General features: G+C 36.1%; 1 protein-coding gene across 42 annotated transcripts in view; it reads left to right on the plus strand.

Moving 5' to 3' along the window:
- The window catches only part of NRXN1 (neurexin 1), a 671,062-nt gene that overhangs the window by 54,311 nt on the left and 594,641 nt on the right, over nucleotides 1–22,110 (plus strand). For 28 of the 42 annotated variants that reach the window (XM_086878975.1, XM_023922971.2, XM_023922977.2 and 25 more), the window contains exon 2: nucleotides 19,470–19,487. The exons of the other annotated variants lie outside the window; for them this stretch is intronic. In XM_086878975.1, the coding sequence (XP_086735101.1) occupies nucleotides 19,470–19,487 (18 nt within the window). The remainder of the gene's footprint in view (nucleotides 1–19,469; nucleotides 19,488–22,110) is intronic. 42 annotated transcript variants of the gene reach the window in all.

A 22,110-nucleotide genomic window follows, 5' to 3' on the forward strand; every position in this document is an offset into this window, starting at 1 on the left:
TAACCTCTAACATCTAAGATCTTGGAGGTTTCCATAAGAATGTTCTTAAAAGCATATGATGTTTTCAAAGATTGCAAGAGGAGGACGTTAGTGCCAAATTTTAAATCTGCAATGAAAAAGAGCCAAGTCTAGCTTGCCAGGCTAACTGTTCCTGGAAGACTTTGGAACAAATAATTAAGAAAACTATTTTTTTGTAGTAGCAAGGCAAGAAAGAGACGCATATCAGTAGGTCAGGAAAAATTACAATAAACCAATTTTTCAACAATTGTTAGAGATTGTAAAGAAGCAGCAGATGACATGTAATCCTAAACAAATCTTTAGGCACTAACACATGTTTAGGCACTATCTAGCATGATATTCTCTTAAGCAAGGTAGGGAATCTTGAGCTAGATTAAGTTTCTAAATTAGTAGTAAATTGCATGCAGAGCTGTCTGGATAGCTGTGCAAGTTGCCAGTAATTGCCTGTCACAGTGAAAGGACAAACCAACCACAAGGCGTTCCTCCTGGAATTAATTCTTTGCTATTTTCCTTTAATCATCCTGGATGGTAGAGCACAGACCAAGTTTATTAAATCTGTGATAATGCAGAGCTGGGGAAGAGAAACCACATATTCAAGAGCAAGCCTTGAATTCAAAATCAGCTTTGACAAATTAGAGAAAAGGACCAAAAGATATGTTAAAACTCTGTGGAAGCAAGTGGAAGGTGCTAGGCGTAGGAAGAAATTATGGACAGCAAAAATATGGTGTAGAAAAAAACTTGGTGAAATACTGTTTCTTTGGAAAAGAATCTGTGAGTCTGCATGTATCACATTCTGTACGGGGTTAGCAAAGCCATGAAGTTGTAAAAAAATCTAGGGAACACTTTATCTCTTGTAAATGGAACTACAGCTTGTAAGACATGGTGAAGTAATTATCCAATTCTGCTCAGGGCAGCACTCAAGGCTGGAATTCTGCATTCAGTTTTAACCTTTGCATGTCAGAAACAAAGTAGAACTATGAAATAAAAAACTAAACAGTTTGGGTTATGTACTGTACAGAAGAAATGACCGAGGGAGGACCTGATGGCAAAGATCAGGTTTGTAAAGGGTGTTATAAAAAGGAAATAAACAATCTGTGTTTTTATCGGTGGTGGGTAGGAGAAGGAGTAATGGGGTAAATTGCAGCAATTAATTATAAGTTTAAACAGTAGGAAGATCTTGTTTAATGGTGTAAATAAAGAAACACTGAAATAGATGTAATGGGACTGGGGCATGAGAAGACATTAGATAAAGACAAGGACTGATGTAGATAGAGTTTATCCTACACTAAGACTGAAAAACATGCTGGATGGTTCTGGTTTTTATCCCAGTTAATTATACTGATACATCCCTGGTAGAATATTCTGCTTAACAGCTAGTGGCCACAGAATTAAATATTCCAATACACTAAAGGCCAAAGACAAAAACTGCTAGTAGCTGTAATAATTCAGTATGTGATTATTTTAATATGAAATATTTTTGCCTTTAGGTTAGAAATTATGATCTGGTTTTTTTCCCCTTCCTTACTCCCAGTAATCAGGTAGTAGAAAAACCCTACTTGTTTCTATGTTGACTAACCACAGAGAATGAGGGTTTCAGCAGGAATTTGTTACTGGAAAAAGGGAAGGAACAAGACAGAGGATGGTGATGGTAGAAAAAGTGGAGACATATCACTGTTTTTCTAGAATGATTAGAAAATAGGAAAAGAATCCAGCAACAAAAACATTATTTCAGTTTGTTTGGTTTGGAGTTTACAGGGTCATGAGTAGCCCAAGAAATGACAGGATTAAGTCTGGAACAACATAAACCTTTGGTGAAACATGGCTGCTTTTCGTGTCTCTGCATTTTAGATCCTGTAGTGTAGAGGTAGATGAGCAAGTCTAAGGGAATTGTTTGCATTTACCTCTTTCCTGAAGTGGCTTGATGTTTTGGCACATAATGTTATTGCAATGAATAATATGTGGTGCTTTTGTTGTTCTGGTTGCTTTTTGAAGACTCTGTAGTTTTGAACCCAACTGAACTGAATATTTCTCTTCCATATTTCTCTCCTGAGAAAGTTTTTCTGCATATATAACAACATTTCTTCTCTATTACGCTTGATAAGAAGAGATTTTTTAACTTTCCTCTTGGTGGAAAAAAAAAGTAAGTCTTCTTTATTTTCTTCTGTTTGACATTTTGTTCTTCATATTAAATCTACAATTCTTTCTACAGGACACATAAAGCTAAAGGGAAAAGGGATAATCTTCAAGAAATTAGATTTGCACTTGGGAGGCATTTCCTGAAAACAAGTACATGTATCTGGGGTGCAAAAGATTCTGATCTATTTCTTGCCCACTTACTAATAGTAGAATTGGGGTTTTTTTGTTATGATAAGAATTGCAAAAACAGTAGTTCAAACAGCACCATTGCTAAAAACAAAAGGTAGCCTAAATGGAGGAAGAACCAGGATCCTTAGAATAAACAAACATTTAGAGCATGGTGCTAGTAAGGTGAAGGTTCAATCCCCATATGGGCCATTCATTTAAGATTTAGACTCAGTGATCTTTATGAGCCCCATCCAACTCAGCATATTCTGTGATTTTGTGATTTTAGGCAATAAACAACTTCCATGGGAACTTTCCCTCCTTATTTTCCTAGCTGAATAACATAAGGAGGTCACAAATTCTCATCACATTCGGCACAGCATATTTTCACCTACTTAACAAAATAGAGTTCTAGAATTAAATCCACTGTGTAAAAGATAGCAACAACTTCCACAGATATTATAGTCTAAAGAAACAGCATTAAACACAAGCAATTCCCCTGTTTCAATAAAATACTGCACGTCCTGTATGATTCCTACCTGATCTTTCCTAGATCTGGACATCACCTACCTGAATTATATGTCTAAGCCTAACCTCCTCTACCATGGTTTTTATTCTTCGTTTTTCCTGAATCAATTTAAAATTCCCCTATTGTGTTTTCTCCTGCTCAGCTGTGAGAGGAAGAAGTCCTAGATGCACACATTCACCTCAATTGAATGCCTCTCACACATGTCTGAAGCACCACTTCTGCTTGCACAGAAATATTATCTACCAAATTTTCTGTCTGCTGCATGGAGGCACTTATAAGCATAAACTGCTGAGGTCCTTTCATGAAACACGCTGTAGGACCATGGAGAGGTTTCATTGCTTAACAAAGTGTGACTACTTCATCAGGGCACTAAAAAGATTTCTCCCTTCAAAGTTATGAGCTCAGTGCACAAAGCCCAAGTGTACAAAATCACCTGAAAATGGAGAGGTATTTTTAGGGATCACATTTATTCAAAAAAATATTTTAAAAAAATAAAAATAAGTAGAATGAGTGAAAATTGACCCTAAGAATGACCAATTTAGGAGAGCTTTTTTTACCCCAAAACAAAGTTGTAGGTTTACCTGTATAATCTAGGCTTAGAAGATTACATGCTTTGGTTTGATTCCACACTGGAGTCACAGTATTTCTGTAGCTGCCTGTAGAGACCAAGATCCATTTTTTTCTCTTGATATTTGTTTACTAGTAGTCTTGTGAACTGTCATTTCCATCTTTTTCATAACATCAGAGCTATGCGATTATTTTCTATGAGGAGTGATGCTCATGTCCTAAGGGAAGAAAATGCTTTCTCAGAATCTGATTTTTCAAGGTACTGTGTAACTCCTGCATGGGTATTTTGAGGGCTGTATGGGGGAGGGGTTTTCCATACATATGAAGAATGAGTGTGCTAGAGTTCCAGAGTCTACTGAAGTATATTTTGGATCTCTGTAGCACAATACATGATATTTCATATTATATGTAACTTGATATTTAGATCATCTCTTCTAGAGGGGGTCCTGTTCAGCAAGGTAATGTGTCCTGTTTTGCCCCACAGTTCATCCATTTCTGTTTGTTCAGTTTCTTTACAAATATTTTGCCTTCCATTCAAATCACCCTTATGTTAGCCCTGTAATGTTTTGTTCACAAACCAATCTATAACAGTGATGGGATTTGTTGATACTGCACTGGAAATCTAATGTAGGCATATAAGTTTGCAAATTTCTTACTGAAAATCTGTGTACTTGCCTAAGCTGAAATTCTTACATCAGCCTTGATTCGCATGAGGATCATCTCTCAAAGTCAGTGGGAGATGCTTGTAGAGACTGAGGACAATGATACACACTTATTGCTTTGCTTTCCATGGCAGGGAAGGCTGCCAGAAAATCTATTGCCTAGGAGTTTTTTTGTTTGAGGTATTGCTAGTGAGACTCTTTATAACTTAAGACTGTTCAGCCAAATGCTTTCTGAACAATTGCATATGAGGTGCTATTTCACACTGATGAATGAGTGTAATTTTTATTTTTTTTTAATCCCTGGATATCAAGCTCTGATATCTATCTATCCCTGACTGACTGACCTCCAGCTTCCTCTTATAGCTATCAATAATTCCTCATGCATTGCACAATGGGAAAAGACTTCAAATGGCATAGGGAATCACAATCATGTTCATATTTGCCCTGAATATATTTAAATTATCCTTTGAAGGTGGAAAAAGGCAGTTATCTTTATATTTTTTCCTACCTAAACATGGAATTACAGCTCATTTTAAATAAAATTTGTACAAATAACCCCAAACACAAAACAACCAACCTTAGTGTAGTTTATTTCACATAGCTATGAGAATTTCTCAGAGAGAAATACAGAAACAGATCTGAAATATTGGTACTATTTCCTTTAATTTGCCCCAATAAATATATTTGTTAAAGGAAAGTTTATATAAAAATAAAAAATAATTAATTACTGCTTATGAGGAGGAAAAAGAAAAAAAGGGTCTCCAATGCTTAATAATTGTTATGGACTGACTCCTGAAAATCCTCCCAAAGACAGTGAGATTGATGGGGCAGGAGTAAGTTACACTCTTACACTAAGTTTTCCCAAAAGAAATTGCTATTCTTTTCCTTATTTCTTCTCTTTTTTGTTTTTAATTCTTCTCCCATTGTTGTTGTTATTGTTGTCCTTTTTCTTTAATATTCATGGCATCCTTCTATTTGCTAAGAAAACTACCAAATCCCAGGAGGGAATACCCAATTTACATAAGCATGTGTGATCAGTTTCATATGTAAATGGTACCAAAAGAGATACACTGCTGCACAAGGAATAAACTCTGTGCCAGCTTCAGCCTTTTCAGTCCAATCCTGTAACCCCAGTGCAATTCTCCTCTTGACCTGAAATTTCCAGGGGGGCATTTATCTCACTTCAGAGAAGCATGGCTGCTGTTAGTTCTGCAGAGTGAACTTCTCTTTTGTTTTGTATCACTGTTTTCTTCCAGCACATGAGAAACACTGTTCTCCAGTCATGGAGAAACTGGGACTTAGAAGGTGTGTGTTGTTCCTACACAAATCAAATCTGTACTTCACTCTTCACTGGATTTGGTTAACATTATTTTTTGTTTGTTACTATAGCTATTTTTTACAAAAGTTTGACAAATAAATAGTCAACACTTGCATGAGGTAATGTTTTTCTAAATGCTTTTGTCCTCTTCTTAAAGTGTATGTAGCTGAATGATGCAACCCTAACAGAAGAATTCTGATTTTAAATGAGTTTAGGGGGGTTTCAACCAGAGATTTGAACTTGTGTTAGAAGGGACTTAAACTGGTCTGCATATATTTGAAGTAGTTCTCTTGTCTCAGTGGAGATTTACATAACCATATCTTCCATCAGAATCTGCACTTTCCCATTGCATACTCACTCAAATCAATTTAAATGAAAAATTTATTTGACCTATTTTTGCTGTCTCCAATCACATCTAAATAAGTGTCTGAATATGTGTGTATGTAGGCATCCACAAATAAAACATACGAAGATAGTTTCCCTGTGACAGTATCAACTTCATCTGTGTTGCTTTTGTTTCATCTTCTAAAATATCAGTTTGCACAGCCTTGACCCAATTTATAATGTGCAGCTTGGAGAAGTAACTACACACTAGAGATGGCACTAAGCTCATTTTAACTACAACATGAACCCAGATCCTGAAAGCTTTGTGGTAACTTCCATTGCACTAAAAGCTATTGATTAGAAATGCTTCCCTGGCAGAGAGGGGGGACTGGTGAACTCATTGTGTTCCAGTGATTCACCGTGAGCTCTCAATGGGAGTTGCAGATGATGAGTAGCAGCACAGCAGGTAAACTAGGAAATTCATGGAGCAATCCAGGTCTTAGCCCAGCTGTGTAAATTAATGAAAACATTTCTGCTCTCCTGAATGGATTCTAAAGAGGATCCCATTGTATGTCATAAGAACAATAATCTGACCATTTTTTTCTGTTCCACTTATTTTTACTAGTTCTTTGTACGTTTTGAGTATTTAAATTTTACACTTCTCATCAGACTGCTTGTTACTGAGGACAGGAAAAGCACATAATGTAGGACAGTATATAAATGATGTCATTTTTTTAATGTCATTTAATTGTAGTATTTGTTAGCATACATCTTTTACATGTCTTTTAAATCCATACCAATGTAATTTGATGCAGGATATGAGAGAGCAACAGCATAAGTGTTGTTTAAGGGTTGTGCCAATGCCCTAACCAGAAGGTGGTGTATTTTAAGAATTTGATCCACTACAGAAAAAACAGTAGGAACTCACAAAAAAAAACGCAGACTGAATAAAAATTTGTATTTGTCAATATTGAATATTGAAGCACAATCAGAGTGATAAAAAACCCACCTGAGACCTTTATATTCTAAAGTACTTTTGGAGACGAGTGGGGTGTTGGGGAGGGTTGAGTTGTTTTTTTTTAATGAAAGTAAAATGAGGTGACTGCTCTCCATGTATCATGTTTCAGAAAATGTGTTTTGATTTTTTTTTTCTTTCTTAGAAGCAAATTATTTATGAGCATTAGATGTTCTTCAGAATAGACACTTTCAGAATAAGTATTCATTTCATAAAGCAAGAAGGCACTTGCTATAAGCTGCAGAAAGCAGTATAAGGAAATGGATCAAGCACTTTTTAACCATCTATATAAACAGGCTTTACAATTGAAAATAATTTAAATTGTGTTGTTAGTGGCTTTTGTACATTTTTTATAGTTTTGCTTTGGGACAAGCTATAATTATAGAATCACAGTTCCTTGAACTATATATGTCCTTTAAACAAAAGAACATACAAAAAAATCAAAATCCTATTAATTGATATTCTATTCTCAGATTCTACACCTTCATATGCATTAGTTTTTGTTTTGTTGAATTTTAAAGAGACTTATCCTGCAGTTCAGCGTGATCTATTTCTGTTCCTTGGCTTGATGTGACATTCTGGGGTTTTGTGTTAGTGGAGTAAAATCTTTTTGCTATGTTCAGTGTAAAGTTTGTTTCTGTTTTGGTATGACTAGTTGGACCAGAGCACATCATTTATTGTTCACTCTGTTGGCTGCATTCATTACATCTACTCACCCTTCACATTGCATATGGCATTATTATTACATGAATGTTCATATTCTATATTCAGAATATACTCATAAAAATTCTATCCCCTTCATATATTAGTTTCTCTCTTAGTATATGGAAAGATTCTTTGTCCTGAAAATGTGATTTGAAAAAATATGCAAGAAATGTTTGTGCTTTGTTTGTGAGGTTTGTTAACTTGATTAAGTGTGTAAGTTATATGATACAGGATACTTGCTTTCATCATTATAATTCTGTGAATTGCCTAATGGCATAAATACTCAGCCGGAAAGAAATTTTAATTATGGTTTAGATGTAGGAGTTTTTCCACTTTGGGAACCTCAGAATTATTCCTCCTCTTCATGAATTAAAACCAGGAAGCAGATTATTTGTGTGTTTATTTCAATAATGGGCTAACAACCAAACAAGATTTCTGTTATTTGCCAGCATTTACCTGACAGGGCAGAATTTTTATTGTTGGAAAGTTTGCTTAATCCCCTTATTATTTTGCTTTAAATATTTAGGAAATACTATTTTGTATCATACTGAAGAAGCAACCTCAAAAGAATGCAATCTAAGAAATAAATTCAGAACACACTTTAATAGATATATTTATTCATATTACTGAACCAGTAATATTTATGTCTCCCCTGTAGCTCCTTCTGTAACTCTACATTTAGATGTTCTCATTGCTTTCCTTCTAAGATCCTATTTGACTCAGTCCCATGAAAGGTCATTACAGGGTTCCCTGCTGTCCCCTTCATTGGTACTACAGGGCAACACAGAGACAACTTTTTGTGAGGAAAAGTTTTTTTGAGAAAATATTAGAATTGGTTCTGATAAAGTTTTATACCAGAAAGAAGTTGTTCACTAAAGAATCCTGTATTTATTTTTCTTGATGCCATCTTTGTTGTCCTAACCAATTTTCCAGCTGTGAAGGAGCTAAAAGTAGAAAAGATGCTTTCCCACATTTTCATTGGCAGCGTGCTGCCATGCTGATGTATTGTGATATATGAATTACATTACAGCATGGCTAAACAAAAAATAACTTCACGTGGCCTATACCAAAGGCAATGTGGGCTTAGTAAAAAATGTGAAGTGATTGAAGATGAGCATCAGAATACAGACCTGAGGAATTTCTTTCAGAAAGGAAGAAAGGTAATAAGGAAGACTTCAAGAGCTGGGAAAAATGACATTATAGAAGGTGTCTGCTATAATCCACTTGGGCAGGAAGAACGAGCAGATATGGACAGATAGGAGGAGCTGCACACTCACGGGCCCTGGTCCTCACAGGGAACATCAGCCACCGTGATGTCTGCTGGGGGCACGACATGGCAGGATATAAGTGGTCAGGGAGGCCCCTGGAGTGTATTGATGGTAATCTCCACCTCCAAATAAGAGCAGAACCAATAAGGAGAGGTAGTCTCCTGGACTTCATACACTGAAAAGAAGGGGCTCCTCTGGAATGTGAAAATCAGGCAACTTTGTCTGCAGTGACCATGGTGGAGTTCAGGACTCTGAGGACACAGAGAGGTGTGAGAAGAAAGCTCACAACAATTGCTTTCAGAAGAGCTGACCTTGGCCTCTTCCAAGATCTGCTCAGAAGAATCCCATGGGATAAGGTCCTGGATAAAAAAGGATCCAAGAAAGCAGGTGAATATTTATGGTCACCTCCACACAAAAAAGAAAAAAAACAAAAAGCAAGCAAACAAACAAACAAACAAAAAGCCTACAATGGTAGAATCAAGGACAGGTACAGGTAGGGCTGTGAGGAATACAGAAGCACTGTCTGAGCATTCAAGAGTGAAGTGAGGAAAACCAAAGCCCACATGGAATTACAGCTATTCAGGGATATCAAAGACAACAAGAAGGACTACTGTAAGTACATTACTGCTAAAAAGACACGGGAAAATGTGGATCCTTTGGCCACAAGACAGGGGACGTGGTGACACAAGACACAACAAAGAATGAGGTCTTGAATGTTTTTTTTGCCTCAGCCTTTACTAGCAAAATCAACCTTCAGGAATCCCAGGTCTCTGAGAAAAAGGAGAAAGGGTAGACCACAGAGGATGTACCCTTGGTGGAAGATGATCGTGTCAGAGAATACTTATGCAGACTGCCTATATGTAAGTTCATGGCACCTGATGGGATACAACCATACATGCTGAGGGAGCTGCCACTGTCATTGTGAGGCTACTCTAGATAGTCTTTGATTAATCATGGCAGCTGGGAGAAGTTCCTGAAGATGGAAGAGTGAAAATGTCATTTCCATCTTTAAGAAGGGCAAGAAGAAGGACCAGGGAGCTACAGGCTGATAAATCACTGCATTCTCTGGGAACAAGATGGAGCAGCTAATCCTGGAAACCATTTCCAGGTGCACTAAGGATGAGAAATCAGCAGGAGTAGTCAGCATGGCTTCACCAAGGGTAAATCATGCTTGACCAACTTCATAAACTTCTATGATGGGTTAACTGATGTGGGAGATGAGAGCAGAACACTGAGTGTTGTCTACCTGGACTTCAGTAAAGACTTTGACACTGTCTCCCATAATATTCCCTTAGGGACAGCACAGCTCATCCAGAGAGATGGTGTTGTTTCCAGCACAGGACAAATTCCAGAGCCATCTGAGCACAACCCTGGGCCATCAGCTCTAGGTGACCCAGCATGCACAGGGAGATTGGACCACATGGCCTCCAGAGGCCTTTTCTGCCTTAATCATTGTATGATTCTGTGCTACTGATTAACTCTTAGGAAGAGAAGAACTATCTGTCCTGGGTTAATTTCTATAAACCCTAATTATGGAATTATTTTGAAGTATTTACTACTATCTACTACCACTAGAAATTTTATTTGTGCAGGCCTGAGATGGGAACGAACAGGCATGGCTGATAAATCAGTGTATCTCACCCTAACACCACGGGTTTGCAAAAGCACATCAGGTTCAGTTTCTCTTTCTCAGAGCCACCTTTTTCACCTATACTAAACTAAAGCCTGAACATTTTTTGCATCACTTAGGAGTGTTACAAAAGTTACAATATGCCTCATGCCAAGAAAACAGAAGTTTAACCAATTCATATCAAAGTGATTAATGAAAATTAATAATATCTCTAAAACACCTCACAGGTTGCAATGTGTGTAAGTACTCTGGACATATGGAAGCTCAATCCAGAGATTTACATGGCTATAATAAATAAAGAGAGATTTTTTTGAAGTCTTGCTGGAAAACCTGTGGAGGAAAGAATAAATGTATCGGTTCTTATTTTAACTAAGAATAATCAGATTTTAAGTGAAGAAATGTTGATTATTTTTTTTAATTGTAAAATTTCTTGTAATTAGATTGCCATTATCTATAACAACTAATTAATCAGAATAACATTCAGCATCAGGATTAGAATGATTGTAGACTAGTAAAGGAGAAAACTAAGTTCATTTAAAAAAAATAACGATATCTATTTTGTTCACTTGCAGTCACAGATAGCTATGATTAAATTTTAATTTGATGTCAAATTAAGGACTCGGTTACAGTATGCTGACTTCCAGAGTGCAGCTCTACTCACTTCAGAGGAAATTCCCATTTAAATGAGAAGGTTTGTTTTATATCATTCTAATGTCTTCCAAAGGCAGCTTCAGTTCAGTTCACATTCACAAAATGAATCTCAGTAGTCGCCAAGAAAATTTCATGGTGGCGAGCTAAAGAGCTATACAACAAAATGATTTTGAATATTGGTACTCTATTTTTAATTGTGTACAGTGTGTCTTCTACATTTTTAGCTGCTAACTCTCAAGAACACTTCATACCAAATTGTCTTCAGCCGCCTGTGTCAAAGTCATGGCACCAGGATAGCACATAAACATTCCCCTCTTTTTTTTTATAAAGACAGTGTGTGAATACAAAAATATGGCTGGATTTGCATGATGTCCTGTTAATTTTGGTGTTGTACCAGTCTGGGAAGGCACAAATATCCAGCTACAAAGTCTGGGCCTGAGTGAATGTCTCAGATAGGCAAAATGTGCAGTCATATGTCTTCACTCTTTAGTGAGTTCTATAAAGGGGAAATGCTATATTTGCACAGTCGAGATTGTGTAAGTGTAGATAGCTGCCAGTACACCATATAATAAAAAAACTGTAGAAAAGTTTTAGGAAGTAATATGTAAAAATAATATTCCTCTCATGGACAAAACCCCAGCCTCTCCTCTTCTGAGCGTCCTGCTGGTGTTATCCGCTGGATCATCGCCTCCGTAAAGCTGCCATCCAGTTGGAAAATTGCTTCTGCCATTCAATCACTGCACAGCATTTTCACTCTCTGTCAGCTCAGCTAATCCTATTCTATTAATGGGTCTAAGAGACCAGTTTTGCTGAAAGAATGATTGGAGAGGGATTTGATTTCTTCTGATAGTAACTGGACCTGAATTTGCTGCCTCTTGGATAGTCAATTATGGCTATCCAAGAGGACAAATTGACAAAGCACAATGCAACAAGGAAATACTGGGCATGTTTCTACTCTCACATACATCAAAACAAGCATGAGTCATCCCAAAAAATCTTTATTCCTCATTTCACCACTGTTTATTAAAGAATGTGTTGAAATAAGTTGTGTTAGGAATTTCTCAAATTAATTTCAAAACAGGTATTCTAGAAATAGAAATCTCTATGTCACCCCACATCACTTTCATAGAACATAATCTGTACTTGACATTGCTCTCTGCCAACCAAAAGAGTTAATTCTGTATGAAAGGTTTTGATAGGAATAGCCTGAAAATATATTTTCATGCCATGTACCCAGCAGGGCAAAACTGAGGAAAATCCAAAGGAATAAAAATAATACCAGGAAGAAAAGAGTTGTAAAGTGAACCATATACAGTCAGTTTGTAGTTCTAGCCAGTTGATCCATTCTCTGTGACAGGAAATAAGAGCTCTAGTGATTACAGGGAAGAGGTCCTAATGCACAAAGTGAGGTAAAGTGTGTAAATCCCAGAGATTCTAAGTGGAAATTGAATTTTTCAAATCCAGAGAGATAGCTCCAGAGGATAAATGGGAAAACATCAGCAGTTCTTAAAGAATATCTGATTATTGAGTAAAATACATAGATTTACATTATGTTTAATTTCCTACTTATACATGGAAATTAAAATACTGAGGAGAGAATGTGGTTATTTGATTCACCTTCACATATGCAAATGATTTATTTCTGTTTTCATTACCTCTATGAATATTACTAAATTCAATTATTAAAAAAAAAAAAAAAAGCTTCCTGGTTGTGGTTACTACAGCCATGACTGAGATTCAGGAATGCTTGTCCCAGAGACTGATGAAAATTTCTTTAAATAATTGATGTATTGTAGGGAGATCATAAGTATAGTAAATATGAGGGTAGCAAGACCCATTTTGGAAAAAAAATAATAAATTTAATGAGGTGGGAAAATATGGCCAAAGTAAAATTGCTTGGGATTGTAATACAATTAAAAACCAATCATTTTTATATACACATGATCTCTCCACTGAGACTGTAGAAGTTTGCATGGTAAAAACTACTACCAGAAGAAAACAAGTAACTTTAGAAAATTGTCATTTTAAGGAAGCAGTTGAGAAAAAGGAGATGAAAGTATCAAAGATGTTCTTATTTGTCAACTCCTGTGGCTCCAAGGTCACAAACCCCATTCAGATGTGCTGTATCTAAAAATATGTAACAATAAAATCATCATAGATTAATAGTATTAAACTAAAGCAGTGTTGAATGTCTTCATGTTTGATACACTTGTGATAATAAGTGATAGAAAAGTGATAAATCTGCACAGGAATGAAATAGCACAAAAAAAGTGTTGCCTCAGAAAGAGTAGTGATTTAATAATGTCTTGATTTTGATTCTGTTTCTCATCTCTTTCTCAGATACCTGGAGAAAGTATTAAAAAATATAACAGGTGATAGAAGTAAATTGTGGCTGGAGATATTCCTGTTGCGAGCCATAGCAAAAATATGTATTTGTCTGAATGGGATTTTCTTCACCCCATTTATATTTGAATTCTTCATGGGAAATATTTCTCAGTGAAATTTTTTGTAAATGATGCAGAGATTGGTTCTTAGAAAACAATTTATTTGAACACTTTTCTGTTTATCAGGATGTCAAAGTATTTGCTGCTGTTTATGCTTGGTTTCTGTTCTCATTTAACTAGAGAAAATTCATAGATTCATAGGAGTTTTGTCCAGAATGTACCACTGTGAAAATATTAATCTGACCTCCCAAATGGCAAAAGGCAAAATTTCTTCCAGTGATTCCTACAATGCAGCCCAAAAGCAATGACATACAGTCTCTGTTAGAGAAAACCTCTGTCTTAAGACTTCAGGAAAGAATTTCCTAGAATTGCCAATTGTTATTTTGTCTTTATTGAATATTTTTATCTTCTTTTCAGTTTGAACTTTTCTGACTCTTGGTCACCATCTTTGTTTAGTTGAAAGAACTTCTACCCTAAACTACCAGGAACTTTTGATAGTTATAGATTGGGTTCAGACACCTCTTTCTCTCCTCTTGGATGTATTCAACAGATTGAGCATCTTAAGGCTTTCTTTGCAAGACATGGTTGCTGAGTTTTCTTATGGTTTTTAATGATGTGAATGACTGTGGGGAAAGTTTTTTTCTGAAACCTCTCTCATTTTTTACCTCACTTTAAATGTATGACCACTGGAGCTAAACATGGTAATGGTTTTAGTTGTGCCACAAAAATAATGCCATTTTCTATTTTTGTTCATTATTTCTTTGCTTGTGCACTCAAAACTTGCACTGCCCCCCTTATTCGCTGCTTGACACTTAGAGCTCATCTACAGCAGCTTAATTTAAAGGATCTTGTCATTATTTCATTTTCAAAGCACTTGGAATACTGTCCAGAAAGGATGGCCTCACTTAGAATAAATTAATGGATGTTATTAGGGTTTACAGAAGCACACTGAATTTGTGCTGATGGCTTTGTCTTGTAAAAAGCTGGTAAAAACATCTAATTGTGCCCTAATGAGCCTCATTTGGCAGAAATCCTTGTCTTTGTTTTCAGTCAAGGCAGTCCATTAGTGCTCCTGACAGGATCTCACCTTTCTCCCAAGTCCTGAACTGGGAAATCCAGAAAAGAAGGGATCCTCAAAGAGATGAGAGGTAGAGAATGAAGCTAAAATGGGGCCGAACTCCTGTTGTTCTGAAATTTCTCCTTTCCACCTAGAAAATATCAATAGTCCCTGTCATATTTCTACCAACTGCACTGGAAATTCCTCTGTGTGGGTCTGTCCAAAGCTGTGTGGAGGGGCTGTACATTGATTTCAGACTTAATGGAGCTGTGTGGAAATGTAGGAGCTCCTGAGTCCTCTGCCCTAGATTATGATAATTTCTAGATTGTGTTTAAGAATCCCAACAGGATTGGGAAATGCTGTTTCCCCATTTAGTCAATACTCAAGAAGTCTGCAGCAAAATCAGAGTAATGTACTAGGTATCTTTATAATCCATTTCTGATTATTCATAATTACAGTGAATAATGGCAATCAATTTTTCAAAAGTACATTTCTAAAAAATGCTAATAATCCTGGCTAATAATGCAAATAATTCCTGACTGGAATTTGTCAGATACACAACACTTGAGAGGACCAGTGCTCATGACCATAGTATTCAATATATTGCTTTAGATCATCATTATTGACTATATGACTGTTCATGCTTTTAACATACTTTGTATTTTTATATTCTTTCCAAATATTTTGTTTTGAACCCCATGTCAAGAAAACCAATTTCTCTACCAATTTGAGAAATGGATGGGACAGGCTAAATTGCACTATTCAAGAAATGTTGGGAGCAGTTCCACAGAAAAAGCTGCCCCCTGAAATGATATTTCTGGATACAGTTTTGTTCGGTAGATAAATTTAGAGCCAAGTATAATTATGCATTACTCTTTGAGAAAAACAAAATATTGTATCTTAACTTGTAGCCATCGATTTTGTTGCAAGACATCTTCATAATATAGCTTTATTTCATGCTATTTCACCACTTGCCATACTTCTGAATCCCTTTTGAAATTTCATAAAGTATGTCTACAGTATGTTATATCCTTCTTTACTGGAATGTGATTGTGAACTAAATTGTTACGAAAAAAAGTGCTATAAAAATGCCTCTGCTAATATGCTGTTTCTTATTATTATTTCTTATTTCTTAGTGTTGCTTCTGGTTTTTTAATTTCAAAATATTTGAATTAATTAAAGAAACATAAAATTGTTTCTTCTGTTTGTCATGAAAATACAGTTCTTACATAATTGTGTGGCTAAGGTGTAAATTCTCTAGCAGATGAAAAAAATGTAATAGCAGAAATAACCACTAAGCATAGAAAGAGTCAGGTTTTGTTTTTTTCTTAAAAGAAACAAGGTTTCCATGAAGAACCACTGAATTTTAAAACAATTGTTTAATTAGTAAAAATGTACTTTAAAAATATGATTCCCATTTTCATATCACTAAATCACAGTGATACACTAAAATAATTAGAATTGGTTGCTCTTTTGCTGCAAAACAAAACAAAACAAAACAATAAAAGGAGATGGAGAAAATCTGCTCTCAGTTCAATAGGAACAGCCTGAGACAATTCATCTGGAGATAATAAGCCAGATTCACAGCCTGTGTAAGTTGTACAGTTCCTCTGATTTCAACTGTGTCACACCAGATTTAAGTCAATTCAGTATTTGGCTCAATATGCACAGTCAACAGATTACACACATGGCACTGAGAGCAGATTTGGCTGGAGGAATCAGGTTACAAACACAGAAAGTAGCAGAGCAATTAATTTCTTTGGTGGTGGGCATGGGGGAAGGTCTTGTAAATAAGTATTTCCAGTGAATAAGAACTCTCTAGTTCTTCAAGTGGGCACCTTGGTGCAATGTGAAAAATAGAAAAGTCCCCAAATCACTTGGAAGGCAGAATTCTGAAGAGAAAGTCACATATTTTCATGGTGGAAAGTCCTTAGTATGATCAGCAGAAAAGGAGAGAGCTGCTCTGTGCCACTGCCTGCAGCATTTGGAGTTGACAAGTTCCTGAAAGCCTTGGGTTCCACTGCTGTCAACAGAGCTGCTCAGTAGACAGTAAGGTTCCCTCAGAGTGGATGGACAGAAATGTGGGTAAATTCTGTGTGTGGCTGAATCATCAGCAGCTACAGAGATGTGTAGTATGGCTCTACTCTCCTCCAGGTACAGAAATTTTACACCAATGCAAATCTAATAACATAAATGCAGTTACTCCTGATTGAAATGAGGAAAAATTTGTTCCCTCTGAACTGCAACTTGATAAAATACATGGTTTTCAATGATCTTTCTTTTTAACTTGTTTTTTTTTCTTTTTTCTTTTTTTTTTTTTTTTTTCTTTTTTGTTTTGTTTTAAGAGTGGCTGGAATAAGCAAAATGAATAAAAAGCAAGGCTAGAATTTGGGCCTTCTGGCTTCTCAGATTGCTTAGAAAGGCCATGCCTAGAAAATGAGAATCAGGATAGCCAAGTGAAGTGTTATTGATATGGAAATATATCAGCCATCACAAACAAACTATCTTAATTTAAGAAAAGTGCTCAATGCTAATCTAATGTAAAAGCCTTGTAAAATACCATAAAGAAGGTGAACTAATTCTTTCTTAGATTGCAGAACTGTTTAAGATGGTTTAACTTACCATGACAAAAACCTGTGGAGGAATTAATTTTCATTGCTGGTTACTAGTGAATAGGGGTTTGGCTATATACACTGTTTAATTCACAGTGGGAATTTGACTTTTTCCATTTTATTTAATTCAAAATGTTTTGACAGTTCTACTTGCTATCACTAAATTTTAATCCATCAGACATTTAGGGGAAGCTGCTCAGCTGGTATAAATCATTCTGGTGAAAGTCACCACAAAAGGCATGCCAACTATTGCTAAGAGGAGGACTCATGATACAAAAAATACAAAAACAAAATATGCTAAACCCTGTAGCCAGATGAGTTTGACCATCTGATGCTGTCTATGATGTCATTTTCAGAACCCTTTTCTTTGAGTCTGGCATCATGACCTGGTCTGTCAGCAAGCTTATATGCTGGATTTAAAAAGTCACGTTAAGCTAAACATGACCACCAAAAAAAAAAATGCCATGGCAATGTTGGTATTACAATATTCCAATATTGTGATAACCAGAATTAGATGAAAGAGACTGAAGTTATACAACAATTGAAATAAATAATTTATTTTTCATTGAGTTTGCGTGGGATTTTTTTTACTTAAAGAAAGGAAATTACTATATGCAGTTAAATGTTGAAGGCTCTTCCAGAAGTTTTGCTAAGAGCCACCACAAATATCACTTCTATTTACATTGTGTATAGAACATCATATCTTTATCTTGTGAAACTGGGAGTTCTTCAGCATCTCAGTGAATTTATTCTATTTCTTGATTTCGAGTGTGTGAATGGAAAAGATGAATTATAATATCTAACTGTATAACTAAACCCTTAAACCCTTATTATTCAGCATTTATAGCAGTCATTATTTTTAAAGTGGTAAACTTTTCAAATTATTTGTCGGAATAATGTTGAGTTTTGATGACCTTTTTCACTGCTTGCTGGCATTAACTTATAAAGGCTTTTCACTTTGATAAGTGACACATTCTGTGAGGAAATGACTGTGCTTAAAAAAATATCATTAAGCCCAGTTCTGTGTAACTTGTTTTCTTATTTTTTATTGGGTTACAATATATCGAAATCAGTTTAGTTTCATGGCCACATGAAAAGGCATTATTCCTATGGGATGACTCCATGAGAAATGACCAATAATGGCAGAACTGGCCTTCAGTTTGCACTGGCTTCTGAGTGCTGCCTCCCCAGGAAGAGCTGGTGGAAATGACATAAACTGCAGCAAGACATCTCCCAGACAGTCAGACTGCTGTGTTGTCACCCTTCCCAGTCTCTTTGTTGGTTCCACGCCATCCATCTCCTTGACTCCTGTGATGGTTTTACTTTGTTATTTTACCTTTCCCATTTTCTTTCTCCTATCCCCTCCTCAGTCATGCCCATAATGGGTAGCAGAGAAATGCTCCCTCAAAATCACTTTCCCAGTGGAGTAGCTGAGGGCTGTAGACACTAACATGAGTTTTAGGACACTGAGCCTGTTTCTCTGCTTTAAATTCTGTTCACTTTTTTAAGTGAGGCTCAATTCTTAGCCCCCTTTTGCTTTGGGAGAACCTTCTTTCCTGTGCCCCATATTGATGTTGGGTTGGGTACACACAATGGTAAACATTGTTGCTTGTTGATAACAGCCATTCCTTAGGCAAAACGTCCTTTGATCTAATCGGGGGGCAGAACCCGTCCTTGGCACTGCTGCAGCCTTTGCTGGCTGTACCAGACAGAGAATTGATTGATTTTTTACAATGTGCAAGATTCTGACGCAGACCGATTCTGTAGGACATGATCTAACAATTCCAAGTTATTCCACCCCGTTTAAGTTCCACTTTTTCCCTGCTGGATTTGGAGATTTGACCCAATGACCAGAGTGCCTCTCTTATTAATGACTGTGGGATCAGCCATGCTGCCTGTGGTAACATCTTCACAGCATATCCAGGAATTTAAGTTATCTGAAGCTTAAAAATCATCTACTTCATCATCCAGGAAAGTTCAGAATGGGAAACTAGAACCAAATGAATTTAGAATCCCTATCACAAATGACTGGTGGTTTAAAAATATATAGCTACAAAAGTCTTACAAGAAGACCCTCTGATTAATAACCATCAGTAATGATAGTTGCATGTACAAAGAGCTGCACTAAACCCCGTACAATATTTGCACTTTGGCAAGAGTATTTTGTTTCATACCACATACATTTTGTTAAGCAGAGGAAACACTGCTTCCCTGGTGCTTTTGTTTTTCCCTCTGGATTGTAGCAATGGAGCACTTGCATGTTGTGTTTGATGCCTTGCATGATAAAGACATGCAACGGCAAGTTCCAGTCTGCATGCTGCTTAATGAATGTTTTCCTTTTCTCTCCTTCCCTGTTATGTGCTTACAGAAGACAACTATGTGGAAGGTGGGTGCTTTCTACCTTATTTTCCTAAGCTCTTGTTTTTTCCTTTCATTCAGTGGGGTTTTTTTCTCCTTCTGCTTAATGTTATAAAAGTACACATATCATTCAGTACGGTAAGTTGTATTTTTCCCCCCACAAAGGCGTACAAGCTTATTAAATAAATGTGATTTATTTTTTTTCATGCAGAACACAAGCAAAGCTCCTTGGCCTTATTGCTGTAATTCCAGAATATCCCCACTGAAACAACAGTTTTGTACTCATGTGACTGATACCATATCCAAAATCTTTCTGGAGATTTGCAGGACTGATTTCTTCTCATGTTCTGTATGAAAAACACTTCAAGAAACTATTTGTCTCATCAATGTGGAGCCTAAATTCTCCCAAAAAGATAATAATGCATGTTAAATTCCCATCTCTTAATTGCTTAGGAAAATGGAAAGCACTTTTCTCTTTAATACCACAAACCCTGCTTATTCTAATATCCTTTACAGCACAAAACTTTAGGAAAAAAGGTTTTCTGTCTAACTTTTCAGCACAATGAACTTGTCTTTTGGACATTGAAAGAAGCAGCATGTGATTTTAATAATTATGTTGGTATGTAATTAAGTCCCTTTAAAGAAAGTATGGCATAGGGCAGTGGAAACTAAGGCACAATGCCATCTATCCTGAATATTGGTAAGTAAGTCTATTAGCAGGTAAAACATACATATGTATGATAGTTTGAAAGTCTTTTTGCTTATAAGCCAAAGAAGTGCAGGTGCTTTTTTATGTACAAATGTCTTTAAAAGTCTCTCTGGGGTGAATCTTTGCATACTGGAAAAATTATTATCTATTTCAAAAAAAGTAGTTTACCTATCTATGAATAATTGTTTTAATTTTATTTCATTCCAGTATTTTAAAAGCTATTTTAATTGCAAGGACTTAGTAAACTAATTCATATGCAAAGTGAGTGTCCTGGAATGGCTCTGACCCAGGGTGTTCCTGTGAGTCACTCTGGGGCCTGAGTTCATTCAGGTTTCAACTCATCTTGGGCCACTGCCTGTCTGTTCAGGGCTGATTTTCTCAAGAAGCCTGGAAGACCTGGTGCTTCATTTCTCTGTGCTGCTGTATCCAAGGGTGAAGACAGGTGCTCAGATTTAGCACATAGATGATGCTCTGAAATTTTATTAATATATATGCTTTCCCAAGGAGAAGGAAAATTCAAACAGTTCTGGTGCTTTACTTGTGGGCATTGTCATGCTTTTACACGTCAATAAAATTTCATTTTCATTGTGAGATAAAAATGTATTCAGCAACACTGGGGTAGAAATTCTAGCTGAAAAACATAAAAGCCTAGAAATAACTACGTAATCTTGTATTTGATCTGGGCATAAAACTCTTACTGGTGTCAACATGAGTCTCAAAATTTGAATTAGTTTCAGTATAAATAGATAAGGAGGTTCAATTGCATTTCACATATTCATTTATGCACAGCAGTACAAGATAAAACCTGGATAACAGTTAATCCAGACTTTACCTGAACTTAATTCTTAAAACTGCAACCTTAAATTTATTCCAACACAGGTCTGGATACTTATGCATACATTAAAGTTACAAAGCATGAATATGTAAAAAATGGAAGCATAGAATTGTGTATCCAAAGCACAACTTGAAAACTGAGCTAACATTTTTCATCTTTGGTCTCTGTGATATCTGAGCTTATCTGCAAATTAGGTGACATAAGCAAACAGAAATATGTAGTATTCAATTTTGTATATACTGCTGGTAAAAAGCTGCTGTTTTTTCATTTTACTGAAGTTGTGCTACACTTTATGACCTTCACTTCAGGTTTATCATATTTAAATTTTGTTTTGGCCTGTGTTCTGCATGGAACTCACACACCAAACTACAATGATATCCTACCTTCATACCCCTTTCCACTGTCCCACCCTGTGCTCCTTAACTCTCTCCTCTCAGAGCCAAGTTCAGGAGAGAGTTGGAGTAGATCACACATGAGGGATTCCTTCTAAATTTTGAATTCCTAATTCACAAAGTAATTGAAGTAATGGTGCACAAATGAGTGTTTTTTCAATGTATGGGATGCCTATATATGGCTACTTAAGGATAAAACTTCCCAGGTCTATTATAAGCAGACTTTGATTTTGCAAATCTAGCAGTGATTGCTATCACGGCAGATTTAGCTGTATCATTTCAAACCACTCTGTGGAATGAACAGGTACAGTACTAGTAATTCTTCACTCTTCAATAGCCTTCATCCATAGATTGCAAAAATATAAAATAAGGGAAGTATCATCATGTGCCTCTATCAAGGAAGTATAGGTGGCCTTACTGCTTGCAAATAAAGTAACACAGAGTGAAACAAAATACGGTGTCTTGAGGAGTAGTACTGAATATTTTAATTGGTAGATGTTTGGTTTGAGCAGTGTATGTCTTTTACATCCACTTGTCTGCCTTTTTTCACTGAATAGCCCTGTAAGTGACTCTTAAAATTCAAGTAGTTTTTTATGATGTTTTCAAGAGGTACTTCTGCTATTTACTTTTTTTTTAATCAAATTATGTAAGAGTCATCTACTTGCAACTGACCAATTTCACGTACAATTTTAACAAAAATAGTAGCTATCAAGCA

Source organism: Cyanistes caeruleus, chromosome 2 (assembly GCF_971803275.1).
Source record: "Cyanistes caeruleus chromosome 2, bCyaCae1.hap1.1, whole genome shotgun sequence".
Lineage (NCBI taxonomy): Eukaryota > Metazoa > Chordata > Aves > Passeriformes > Paridae > Cyanistes > Cyanistes caeruleus.